The sequence below is a fragment of the Bos mutus genome, chromosome 3 (genome assembly GCF_027580195.1).
Source record: "Bos mutus isolate GX-2022 chromosome 3, NWIPB_WYAK_1.1, whole genome shotgun sequence".
Taxonomy (NCBI): Eukaryota; Metazoa; Chordata; class Mammalia; order Artiodactyla; family Bovidae; genus Bos; species Bos mutus.
The window spans coordinates 54850150-54864435 of record NC_091619.1 but is presented as its reverse complement, the minus strand read 5'-3'; the positions used below and the strand labels follow the sequence as shown (position 1 = coordinate 54864435).

Below are 14286 nucleotides of genomic sequence, written 5' to 3'. Positions count from 1 at the left end.
TGCGGTTGAAATAATTCTACCATTTGTGGGTCACCCAACCCAAGGGTTGAGGTTTTGACTCTACTACAACTCTACCTCTCCTGTCCATCTCCATTATGGTTCCTTCTTTATACTTTTAGTGTAGACGATCTTTTCTGGTAGGTTCAAATCTTTTTCATCAATAGTTATTCTGTAAATAGTTGTAATTTTGCTGTGCTTATGAGGGGAAGTAAGCTCAGGGTCTTTGCTGTCTTGGGAATTCCTCTTACTTTATTTTCATTTTTATTCACTTATGTATTTAAGTTTCCTTGATATTTCTTTCCGTTTTGTTTTCTGTTTTTCTTCTTACCTCTTTTCCTTTCTCTTCATTCCTATAAATTACTTTTACACTTACTAAAAGTTACAGTTTGATTTATCCATAGTGTTTTTGAATTTAAAACACTTGGAGTGTGTTTCGGAGTCTTTATACAGCATTTTTCATGGTTGCTTTGTGTGTTACATCATATAAATATCACTTGTCACAGTTTATTGGTGTCATCAGTTTACCAATTCAAGTGAAGTATGGAAACTACCTCGATTTACATACTTTTACTATCTGCCACTTACAACATAATTGTACTAAATGTTTCTTCTGCATACATTTAAAATCATATCACACAATGTTATAATTTTTTCTTTATATGTCAAACATATTTTTGAAAACACAAGGACAGTTTATTGTATTTACCCATATGTTTATTCTTTCTATTTTCTTGTTGCCTTTTTTTTCCCTTGTGTTTTAAGATTTCTTCTTTTATGTTTTTTTTTTTTCTATCTAGAAAACCTCATTAATCATAGTGGCAATAAATCATTATAGGTTTCTTTCATATAAGAATATCTTATACCCCTTCATTCTTGAGGATGATTTTCTCTGGGTGTAGGATTATTTTGTTTCATCACTTGAAAAATTGTGCCACCTCCTCCTGGCTCTTTGACTTCTGATGAGAAATCTGCTGTTATTCCAGTTCTTTTCTACAGTAGGCTTCATTTTCTCAGGCTGATTTCAAGCCTTTTTTTCTTAATTTTTAGTTTCCAGAAGCTTAATTATGATGTGTCTTGTCTTGGATGTTTTTGGTTTATCCCATTTGGAGTTTGTTCAGCATCTTAAATCTTTGTCTCCTGTCGGATGTCAAGTTTTCAGCCATATTTCTTTAAGAATTCTTTCAGCCCTGCTTTCTTTCTCCTTTCCTTCCAAGACTCTGTGACACCAATTTTAAATCCTGTTGCTATATCCCACAGTTCCCCAAGGTTCTGTTGCTTTATTCTCCCTATTATAGTCTCTCATTGTTATTCTGATTGGATAATTTCTTTTGTTCCATGTTCCAGTTCACTAAATTTCCTTCCTTTCCATTCTGCTGTTGATCCCATTCACTGAGCTTTTTATTATGGGTTTGTTTGTTTGTTGTTTTTTCTTCTTTGAGTTCTAAAATTTCCATTTAGTTATCTATATATTTTATTTCATTACTGAGCTTATTTTCTGAGGCCTTCTATTTTTTCATTTGGTTCAAGCTTGTTCTTGAAAGCATTTTATAATGACTGCTTTAAATCTTTGATAATTCTAACATTGCTGTTCTTTTTATATTGTCATTTCTTATCTCTATTCATTGAGTTTGAGATCCTGTTGGTTCTTAATATGCTCAGTACAATTTGATTGAAACATGGATATTTTTATATTATGTTGTGAGACTTTGGATCTTTTTTCTTCAGTTGAAGAAAATATTCTTTAAATTCTATAGTGTTTTGCAATTTTCAAAAGTTTCGCACACATGATGTCATATAATCCACAATAGCCCCTTTCTCCCCCAACACCTGTATTATCCCTCCCCTTTCCCTCTCATCACTCGTATCCACTAGTTTGTTCTCTGTATCTGTGGGTACTCTGAATCTTATTTAAAAATACCTTTTGTTTTAGTTGACTTTCTCCAATACTGCTCTGGCAAAGGAAAGGGTTGCTGTTTTGTTACTGTGAAGTGGAGGTAGAAGTTCAGGTTCCCAAATAGACCACCATCAACACCAGGTGAGCTCATTGTTACCTTGGGCAGGGACGGGAGTGGCCTCATTACACTGAGTGATGGTGAACATCCTGATTCTCCACTAGGTCTCCTCTGACAGCACCAAGTGGGGAGGGGAGGGGGCCTCTCATCACTCCTGTGTGAAAGTGGACATTCTGGTTCCTTGCTTGGTCTTCACTGACACTGCAGAGGTGCCTTGTTACCTGTTGCCTAGGATAAAAGTTCTGGCTCCCTACCTTGTCTTCTCTGACACCATTCCATCAGAGATACTGGGCACCTGATTACAGCTTTGTGAGGGTAGAAGTCTAGGCTAGCTACTTGGCCTGTGAGGAATGGAAGTGGGGCACAGTTTTTTCTGTGGAGTTTGGCTAAAGTAGAGTGATTATTGTCCAAAACTTTTTGTCTTACTATGCTGTCCCTTTCTTGGAGTTCTGGCAGGGCTTTTGTTGGACGTCTTTTTATGTATGCCTGCTCCTGGGTTGCCAGCTTCTACTGCTTCAAGACTGGGATATATAAGGCTAAAGAAAAGAAACTCACCATGTTGCTCCTTGAATCTTAAGGGCTCTAACTAGCCTGTTTTCTTCTCTCCAACTTTAGAGTCTTACGTTTGTCATTTATATAATGTCCAGGGTTTTAGTTGTACTTCATGAGAGGAATAGCAAAAACATAAGTTTACACCATCTTCCTTGAAGTAGAAGGTGGTCTCAACTTCTTTTTATAGAATGATCCAGTTAAACATATGTGTAAAATTTTTTAAGTAATTAATTTATTTAATTTTTATTGTGCTGGGTCTTTGTTGCTGCACACAGGCTTTCTCTAGCTGAAACAAGTAGGAGCAACTCTAGTTGTGGACTGCAGGCTTCCCGCTGTGGTACTTCTCTTGTTGGGGAGCATGGACTCTGGGGTGTGTGGGCTTCAGTGGTTGTGGCACGTGAGCTCAGTAGTTGCCCTGCGGCATGTGGAATCTTCCAGACCAGGGATCAAACTTGCGTCCCCTGCATTGGCAGGTGGAATCCTAACCACTGGACCACCAGGGAAGTCCACTTGTAAGTTTTAAGGACAACACGTGTGTCTCTTGCTCACTGCCTGGAAACCACACAAGAAAGCATTTACTAGTGTTGAGAGTCCAGCCTTTAATCATCCATATCAGAATTTATTTTGTCAGTCTCCATGGTGATTGATGGAGAAGACAATGGCAACCCACTCCAGTACTCTTGCCTGGAAAATCCCAAGGATGGAGGAGCCTGGTGGGCTGCAGTCCATGGGGTTGCTAAGAGTCGGACACAACTGAGCGACTTCACTCTCAACTTTTCACTTTCATGCATTGGAGAAGGAAATGGCAACCCACTCCAGTGTTCTTGCCTGAAGAATCCCAGGGATGGCCGAGCCTGGTGGGCTGCCATCTATGGGGTCGCACAGAGTCGGACAAGACTGAAGCTATTTAGCAGCAGCATGATTGAATTCAATGAAACTGACTCAGGCTAAACATATTCATAAGAAAATGATGTATACTATTGGACAACCAATTTGTTTAATTCATAATAATTACCAAATCCTACTTCCATGAAGATCAGATAGTGTCTGACTAGACAGTTCATTCACAGTAAGTGGTGCTGGAACAGGAATCAGTTAACCTTTTAATAGCTTTCTTTTGGTGCTCCTTTATTGCTTCCTACTTCTCATTGTGTGCATATTTTATGGGGAACAAATTATACTTCAGAACAGTATTTGGGGATTTACACAACTGAGGATTTATCCCTAGAAAATGCTAAGGATCCACTTTAACTCAGGTGTTTGATAGCTCCAAGCTCTTAGTTCCTGTCTGGCTTCTGCAAAAGGCATAATTACCAGGGAGTTCTGACAGGTCAAATTTTGTGACAAGGCACCCTCCCTGTGGACATTTTTCTAATCGTCACTGCCAATTTTCTCTATGATTTCTCTTTGCCTGCAATTCTAATTTCTGAGTAACCTCTTGTTTTCAATATATATACTAATACCTTTAGGCAGTTTACTATCAGGCCTTGATGTCCATGAACCTTTTTTTGGAAATAATTAACTTGGGGTCATGGAGCTGCCTGTCCATGGTTGGGCTCTAGGAGGAAGCTCTGAAATGTACACATCAGCCGTTCTGGAGACCAGATCTATTGCTTTCATCATATCCTCAAAGGACCCAAAAAATCATCATGAGCCACTATTGCTTGGACAGTTTTGAGCGTTACTTTCCTAGTGTGTGAAATGAGTTCTATGGTGCGGTAGGTAGTTTGAACATTCTTTGGCATTGCCTTTCTTTGGGATTGGAATGAAAACTGACCTTTTCCAGTCCTGTGGCCACTGCTGAGTTTTCCAAATTTGCTGGCATACTGAGCGTAGCACTTGCACAGCATCATCTTTTAGGATTTAAAATAGCTCAGCAGGAATTCTATCACCTCCACAAGCTTTGTTCATAGTGATGCTTCCTAAAGCCCACTTGACTTCACGTTTCAGGATATCTGGCTTTAGGTGAATGATCACACCATTGTGGTTATCTGGGTCATAAAGATCTTTTTTGTATAATTCTTCTGTGTATTCTTGCCACCTCTTCTTAATATCTTCTGCTTCTGTTAGGTCCGTACTGTTTCTGTCCTTTATTGTGCCCATCTTTGCATGAAATGTTTCCTTGGTATCTCTAATTTTCCTGAAGAGATCTCTAGTCTTTAATTTAGGAAATGTCAAATATACAGTTCATATACTTTAATACACATAATGAACTAAGAATGATGATTAATTCTAAAAACATGTTAGTTTCATGCTCTAGAGTTTTAGCACCTTAAAAAGTTTTTTAATCTATAAACTAAATAATAACTTCTTTAAAGAATAACAAAATCTGTTTCCAAATACTGAGTTCAGAAAAACTAGTGAAAGCATTCAGCATTATTGGTTGTTGGTGTAGCCATTAAAAGTAAAGGTAATTTCATATATATCTGGCTGCTGTAGGAAACAACCTCTTAAACTTCTGTCAGCACTTAAATGTCAGCAGTACTGTTTTATTTCCCATAGTGGAAAAGGGAGAGTGAGGACATAACAATAGTGAAATAGTTTTGGATTGTGGTGACAGTTTGGGGTTGCTTAGAAAATACAATTCCTTTAAAATTATTGAATATAATTATATTCTTAGGCTTTCCATAATACATGCTGAATTTAGTGAGAGAACTTCCAAATCCTGTGTAGATGCTTGAGCATCATACATTACCTCAATTTCAGATTCATTTGTAAACTACTGTAAATTTTGAAAAATATTGTGCTTTCTAAACATGTGGTATGTGGTTCTTAAAAGTCTGTCCAGGTTTCTTCTTCTGTTTCTTCTTAGTCTTTTCTTTTGATTGTCTTTTTTTCTTGGCCCTTAAATGTTGATACTTCCTAAGATTCTGTTCTAAGATTAAATTCTCTTTACATGCTATACATTCTGTAGTATCTATGTAGTTTCATCATTCCTATGGTTTCCCAGATGCCTGTCTTCTACATGAATGTTTATTCTCAAGCACTTGAGCTGTGTGCCCAGTTATCTATGTCTCCTGGGTATCCCAGGCAGTCCAACAGTATGTTCCACATTAAGCTCATCTCGTTTTCTCCATATTCCCAACCAACTCTCCCCCATGAAAAAAGATACATATATATGCATAGTATATATTCATATGTGTACTTCTCTTCCTGTTTTGGAAAGCCCGCTGCTAGTAGGGCTTCCCTGAAGGCTCAGTGGGTAAAGAATCTGCCTGCAACTCAGGAGACATAGGAAACATGGGGTCGATCCTTGGGTCAGGAAGATCCCCTGGAGGAGAAAATGGCAACCCACTCCAGTATTCTTGCCTGGAAATCCCATGAACAGAGGAGCCTGGTGGGCTCCAGTCCATGGGGTCGCAGAGTCAGACATGACTTAGCAACTAAACCACCACCAGTAAGCAGCAGGCTTGGAACTTCAAGTCTTCTGAAGGTGAATCCTCAGCTCAGAGCATACTTTATAATGCAGTGGCCATATCTTCTGAATCAAAATTTAAGATGCATAGTCAAACAATATTTGAAGCCTGAACTTGTTACTGTAATTATACCACATTGCTTTTTTATGTCACTTTACTAAATTGTTGCCAGCATGGTAGATGGATGCTAATACACATAAAATGTAAAATTGCACTTATGTGTATGTATGAGATGTGCATTATGAGGTATATATACATCCATCATGTGTGTATGTGTGAGGTTTGGCCTAGTTAGGGAGATTAGATGATGCTTCCCTTGCAGGTGATGATTAAATTCAATGTGAAGTTTGAGGGGTTCACTAGGCAGAATTGAGCTAGAGGGAGAGTGAATGAGAGTTCAAGGCAGGGTGAGGCACAGAGATCCAGTGGAAGGAGGGTGCATACTGTGTGTGAGCAGTTGTCTTTGTGCAGAGTAATTTGCAGTCTTGTTACTCCCCCCGCCCCATTTCTTCCCATATTCTTGCTTCTTAATTCTAAAGAGTATTTGAAGTTAAAGCCTATATTAAATAGAGAATAGTATGGCTCAGGAAACTCAAACAGGGGCTGTGCCTCAACCTAGAGGGGTGGGATGGGGAGGGAGAGGGGTGGGATGGGGAGGGAGATGGGTGGGATGGGGAGGGAGGTTCAAAAGGGAGGGGAAGTATGTATACCTGTGACCGATTCATGTTGAGGTTTGACAGAAAACAACAAAGTTCTGTAAAGCAGTTATCTTTCAATTAAAAAATAAATAATAAGAAAAAAAATGTAACTTGCTTTTCAAACTGCTTGGTGAACAGTCGTTTGAATTAGAGGCACCATGGAGTTTAATTAATAAACATAGCCAGGACTTACCTGTATTTTAAAACACCAAAATGAAAAAGGTTTTATGATACCATCTTTACCCTTGTTACCTAAAATCACACAAGCGTTTATAATCACTGCCCTAGTACATTCTGATAAGGCGGGGAGTTATTATATCCGATATACTTCCCAGGTGGTGCAGTGGTAAGAAATCTACCTGCCAATGCAAGAGACACAAGAGATGCAGGTTGGATCCCTGGGTGAGGAAGATCCCCTGGAGTAGGAAATGGCACCCCACTCCAGTATTCTTGCCTAGAGAATTCCATGGACAGAGGGGCCTGGCAGGCTACAGTCCAAGGGGTTGCAAAGAGTCAGACACAACTGAGCACACACACAGCTACATCCTAAGTAATAAATTTCTAAATCATTGCCTAAATTATAAGTGATTTATTTTCTAAGTGTATTTTTACTGTGAAGTTTAGTATTCCATGCAACCTGTCTTTATGGGTTTGAGAATTAATTTAGGCTATAAAAATTCTGTTGGAATGAAAAGTGTATTTTGAACTACATGGAAGAACTCTAATCTGTTGTATTCTAAACTCAATGACTGTTTTTCTTTTGTTTTTCATATGTATGAGTTATTATCTCTCCAAGATAATTCTGAAGTTTTGGTCCTTAAAACATTTCTTTAGTGGTTCTTAACCCCATTCTTGAGTAGGAGAACTATGTTCCAGGAATAGGAAATTATTTTCAGTGTTTTACAACTTCCTTTATAGTGTCTTTCAAAACTAAGTTCATATTTTTCTTTGCAGAAAGGGCCATTGCACGACATGAAGTTCGAGAGATTGAGCAGCGACATACCATGGACGGCCCTCGGCAAGATGTAGCTTTAGATGAGGAAGACGACATGGTGATCATTTACAACAGAGTCCCCAAAACTGCAAGCACCTCTTTTACCAATATTGCCTATGACCTGTGTGCAAAGAATAAATACCATGTTCTTCACATCAACACTACCAAAAATAATCCAGTGATGTCACTGCAAGATCAGGTAAATACCACTTGGATTCATAATGTTTTCTGACACCAACTCAAGTTTTTTATTTCAAGAAGGTAAAGCATTTAAGGGATATGTATGCTGAGCCCAGTGGGATTGTAAGTTTCTTGGAGGAATGCATCAACCAAACTTCTCTATAGTTTACATTCTTCACAGTATTTGGTACATTTCCTTGCCTACAATATGTATTCAAATACTTGTGAAATAAATGAATTAACAGCTTGAATTTTTGAAAAGAAACTTGATGCTCTTCAGTATGCTAGCCCTTTAAAACTGTGAAATATTTTTAGCAGGTGCCCTGCAATAAAAATCACTATATTGTCTCAATTCATCACTGAGAAATCTTTATTTGATGAATACTTGTATTCTTTGTGACTAGACTCCTGAATTTAATCTTATCTTTATTCATGTAAGTATTAGCTATAAACTTCTGGAGAACAGGGGTTATGACTTGTATTTTTAATATAATCTTCCCTTTCAAGTTATTGAGAATCTTTTTAAAAAATTTTGTATCAGAGTATAGTTGATTTACAATGTTGAGCTAATTCCTGCTGTTCGACAAAAGGAATCAGTTACACATTTACATGTATACACTCTTAGATTCTGATCCCATGTAGGTCATTACAGAGTAGTGAGTAGAGTTCCCTGTGCTCTACAGTAGGTCCTTATTAGTTACCTATTTTAGATATATAGTAGTATGTTTTGTGTCAGTCCTAATCTCCCAATTTATCCCTTCCCTCCTTACCTCCTGGTGACCATAAACTTGTTTTCCACGTCTGTAACTCCTTCTGTTTTGTAATTAAGTTAATTTGTATCCTTTTATAAAAAGTGCTGCACTGAACATTGGGGTGCACTATCTTTCAAGTTGTTAAGAATCTTTAGATAAACGGATAGATAATTTATGAAATGGTTTTAAGAAAAGTGGAGGAAGTTATCTCAGAAACTGAAACTGACTCCCCTCTTGAGCAGTAGCTTCAGATATTTTCTTCACACCTGGAGTTCTGACTATAAGTGTAGTTCTTTCCACAGATATTAAAGGGAATAGGAATTGAGCCCCATGATAAGAAAAGATAATATTTGAAAATACTTTGTATCAAATGGAGAAGGCAATGGCACCCCACTCATTGGAAAAGACTCTGATGCTGGGAGGGATTGGGGGCAGGAGGAGAAGGGGATGACAGAGGATGAGATGGCTGGATGGCATCACTGACTCGATGGACGTGAGTCTGGGTGAACTCCAGGAGTTGGTGATGGACAGGGAGGCCTGGTGTGCTGTGATTCATGGGGTCCCTAAGAGTCAGACATGACTGAGCGACTTCACTTTCACTTTTCACTTTTCATGCATTGGAGAAGGCAATGGCAACCCACTCCAGTGTTCTTGCCTGGAGAATCCCAGGGACGGGGGAGCCTGGTGGGCTGCCATATATGGGGTCTCACAGAGTCGGACAGGACTGAAGTGACTTAGCAGCAGTAGCAAATGCTATGTGTCAAATACCATATTGAGGTAGCTTATTAGACAGGTATTTGTGATAGTCATGTAGTTAAAATGTATTTATCTGTTTGAAAATAGCTGACCTTGTTTTATTGTCACAGAATTGCTGTTATCCCACTATTTACATAGCTTTAATCCTCTCATTGAAGTAAGAGAATAACATTGACACACACAGTTAGGTTTGCTTTCTTACTAGAGAGCTATTTGTAAAGGCTAAATGTATATCGCATATCATATCCCCATATAATTCTTGGCTCTCTGCAGTATCCTCAATTACTCTCTTCTATAGAACCAAAAATCTACACTCATCAGCCAACAAATAACTCTTTTGTAAATGAGAAGAAACATGAACTTATTTAGCTAAGTGGGTCATAAAAACTATTCATTATGTAATTTTCTATATCTCAAGGGCAAATGTCCTAAATTATCAGATTTTATACAGTGTGTGGTAGGTTTTAAATCTGCATGATTACTTTTCAGAATATATCTTAGTTTACAAAGAGCATTTCTTAACACTCACATAATAATTTTACATTTCTTCAGTAATATTGTTTAGAAAAATAGAGTTAATTTGTTCAGATTTTTAGAATTATTATGTGTCCAGCGTTAGAAAGTTGTCTTACAGCTATGATATATCTGATAATGACTTAGACCTTCCCTCCAACCCCGGCCCATGAAATATAAATCTGCCAAAGCTTACCACATAAGACATTTATAGGCATCATGTACTGGTACGTTTTTCCAGTTGCATTTAGAGGAGATAAAACTTCTGTTTTCCTTTCAATAGCTTGTCGTGTGTGTGTATATGTCTATGTGTTTATGCAACAAAAGGCAACTGGGTTACATAACGAACAACACTTAAAATGGGGGGCAGAGTGGAAGAATAGCCTTAATCACCGGCTGACATACTTCACAATGTCAGCTGGTAGCTCAGCATCTGGACTTAATTAGGTAGGGGTGGCTTAATATACAAAATGTTCTCTAATACACTGTATCTAATTTTTTTTTACTGATCTTTTCTTCTGAATAGAAACATTCTTCAAACAAGTCGAAGGTGCTATTTCCTTTCCCTTTGCTTGATATATTAGATAGCATTTTAATTTTACTTTCAACCTAGTATAGCTTCCTCTAAATGTAAACTTTTGAATTATAATACTAGATGCCTTGAAAATAATTTCAAAAATATTTCCTGAAAATCATGTTGTATAATATTTGATTTTAATACCGTATTTTTATTGTCCTTGTGAACTGTTCTGAACTGCCCTGTTATTTAAATAAGAATTAACAAATGACCTGTTTTGCTCTTCTTTCTTCTCTGAGAAATAGTTTCTAATCAGTATTTAACTCAAGCAAGACTTAAAAAATGAGGTTTTTATTAAATCTGCTATTGTCCTGATCTTCTATTTAAAGCCCAATTTACTTGTAAAAATATTTAGGGATATAGTAGATGATCGTGCCTTCCGTTCTCTCATCTTCCAACCTCGGCAGTCCAGTTCGCTTAATATCTGCCTTTAATATCCCCAGCTCTTTCCTAGATTGATATTTGTATGGGAGACTTTGCTAAACTTTTTATCTGCTTAATCATTCTTCTCAAAAATCTTAGAGGTAAAGACAGAGTATTTCTGGTTTGATATAAAAGCATTCCCTCTGTAACAGTTTATGTGTATTCTTAGACACAGTTCTCAACTCTACTTTCAAGTTTTCCTTTATTGTGCATGTAATATATACTGAGATTATGCTACATTCCTTGGGGAATTACCAAAGAAATTAAAAACAAGGCTATGTTTTTCAAAGAGCTTATTTATAATTTACTAGGAAACATAATGGCAACCCACTCCAGTGTTCTTGCCTGGAGAATCCCAGGGACGGGGAGCCTGGTGGGCTGCTGTCTATGGGGTCGCACAGAGTCGGACACGACTGAAGCGACTTAGCAGTAGCAGCAGCAGGAAACATAATGGAGAAGGCAATGCCTCCCCACTCCAGTACTCTTGCCTGGAAAATCCCATGGACAGAGGAGCCTGGTGGGCTGCAGTCCATGGGGTCTCTAGGAGCTGGACACAACTGAGCGACTTCGCTTTCACTTTTCACTTTCATGCATTGGAGAAAGAAATGGCAACCCACTCCAGTGTTCTTGCCTGGAGAATCCCAGGGATGGGGGAGCCTGGTGGGCTGCCATCTATGGGGTCGCACAGAGTCGGACAGGACTGAAGTGACTTAGCAGCAGCAGCAGGAAACATAAAACATAGTTGCAGGAACTATGAGAACTATTCAAAAGAAAACATCAAGTTGTGTTGTCACCAAAATGTATAACCAAAATGTTTAACTTGGACCTCATCCTGAGAAAACAAGCAAATCCATGTTGTAGAATGTTATATAGAACATATATATCTAGGACAACTGTCCTGAGCTATTAGTGTCAATGTCATAACAACCAAAAAGGGGCGGGGGGCGGGGTGGGGAGTGATGGGCTAGAGGAGACTAACGAGACATGAAAACCAAATGTAATTCATGACCCATGATTGGATCCTTGAACAAAATATCTGCTACTTTGATTCAGAAAAAATTTGTGTGTCTGCATAGAGAGAGGGGAGGAAAGAAAGAGATAAACAGAAGTGGCAAAATGTTAACAGTGACTCTTGGTGAAGATTGTACAAATATTGGCTACTGTTTTTTCAACTTTTCTGTAGTTTAATAAGAGTTTTTCAGAATTAAGTTGAGATAAAATAAGAGGAACAGTTAGAACAAGATTAGGAGGTAATCATTTGAAAATATAAGGCACGAAAGGACTTAAGTGGTAAGTATGAGGTAGACTCAGTCATGTTAGGTTATGTTTTTGAGATGGGCTTTACTCTGTTAATAGACAGGAATCAGCAGGAGACAGGTGATCAGCTCCTCTAGTTGGAAAATGAAGTTGACTCTAGTACACAAAAGTATCTTTATATTATGGAACATTTTGTCTTTAAAGTAACTAGAGGGATGGTATGAGGAGGGAGGTGGGAGGGGGGTTCAGAATGGGGAGCACATGTACACCTGTGGCAGATTCATGTTGATATATGGCAAAACCAATACAATATTGTAAAGTAATTAGCCTTCAATTAAAATAAATAAATTTAAATTTAAAAAAATATAAAGTAACTATGTCAAATAGGTTTAAATGGCATCATCTTTTATGATTCTTCTTTATTCTTTTCTGCTCTCATATATTTATTTGAGATAAATAGATCTCTGATCTGATCTGATCATATTTAACCTCTTTCTGGAATTATCCAGAATTTGTATTCTCTTACAGGACAGTATAGTATTTTTTTTTTTAATTTACTGTTAAACCAACTTCTGGCTATTTGCATTAAAGCATATGGTTTTATATTAATACTTGCAAATACGGATTTTTCAGAACAACACTTTAGGTGAATGCTTCTCAACTTAGAATGTGTATACTGAACACCAGTTGAAGTACAGTTTTTGATTCAGAAGGACTGAGATAAAGCCTGATACTTGAATTTCTGTGAGGCTTCCTATTAATGCCAAAACTGATACTTCTGGTCCTTAACCCACAGTTTGAATAGCAAAGATCTAGATCTAGACATGATTCTCAGTGGGGTGATGGAATCATATGAGATGCGTACTATAATCTTCCCAGGATGGTGAGTTACTTATCTTTAAATTAGCATTCCTACCACCCCAACAAAATCTAAATTCCTTACCTGGGCCAACAGGTCCTCCTTCTTGATCAGACCCTTGCCCATTGGCCATTGCTTCAGCCTTTTATTTGCTGACCACACTGAACTTTTGATTCATTGAATGCACCAAGCCTTTACCACTTTAGGGCGTCTGTCCTTAACATTTCTTCTTAGAATGCACTTCTCCTGGCCTCACAGTTGGCTTTATATTATCCATTAAGGTTTCAGCTTATTGACATCCTCATAGCAAAACCTTAGTTGGCCATCCTATTTATTAAATACTTCTTCCAGGTTACTGGGTACCATTATTCTTTCACTATCTTTCCTATTACTGATCTATTTATTTACTGTCTGTCATTTTCTCTATTATAATTTAAGTTTCTTAAGGGCAGGGACCTTGTCTGTCTTGTTCACTTTGTATCCCTGGGCTTAGAACCAGACCTAAGACATAGTTCAGTTCAGTCACTCAGTCGTGTCGGACTCTTTGTGACGCTTTGGACTGCAGCACGCCAGGCCTCCCTGTCCATCACCAACTCCCAGTTTACTCAAACTCATGTCCATTGAGTTGGTAATGCCATCCAACCATCTTATCCTCTGTCGTTCCCTTCTCCTCTTGGCTTCAATCTTTCCCAGCATCAGGGTCTTTTCCCATGAATCAGTTATCTCAAGACGTGGCCAAAGTATTGGAGTTTCAGCTTCAGCCTCAGTCCTTCAATGAATATTCAGGACTGATTTCCCCTAGGATGGACTGGTTGGATCTCCTTGCAGTCCAAGGGACTCTGTAAGAGTCTTCTCCAACACCACAGTTCAAAAGCATCAATTCTTTGGCACTCAGCTTTCTTTATAGTCCAACTCTCACATCAATACATGACTACTGGAAAAACCATAGCTTTGACTAGATGGACCTTTGTTGACAAAGTAATGTCTCTGCTTTTTAATATGCTGTCTAGGTTGGTCATAACTTTCCTTCCAAGGACTAAGCGTCTTTTAATTTCATGGCTGCAATCACCATCTGCAGTGATTTTAGAGCCCAAGAAAATAAAGTCTGACACTGTTTCCACTGTTTCACCATCTATTTGCCATGAAGTGATGGGACCAGATACCATGATCTTAGTTTTCTGAATGTTGCATTTTAACCCAACTTTTTCATGCTCCTCTTTCACTTTCATCAAGAGGCTCTTCAGTTCTTCACTTTCTGCCATAAGGGTGGTGTCATCTGCATATTTGAGGTTATGGA

The 14286-nt window shown here is 38.1% G+C and overlaps 1 protein-coding gene across 2 annotated transcripts in view; it reads left to right on the top strand.

Moving 5' to 3' along the window:
* HS2ST1 (heparan sulfate 2-O-sulfotransferase 1) overlaps positions 1 to 14286 on the top strand; it is a 185033-nt gene that overhangs the window by 137961 nt on the left and 32786 nt on the right. For both annotated transcript variants that reach the window (XM_005888422.2, XM_070367749.1), the window contains exon 2: positions 7633 to 7871. In XM_005888422.2, coding sequence (XP_005888484.1) covers positions 7633 to 7871 — 239 coding nt within the window. The remainder of the gene's footprint in view (positions 1 to 7632; positions 7872 to 14286) is intronic.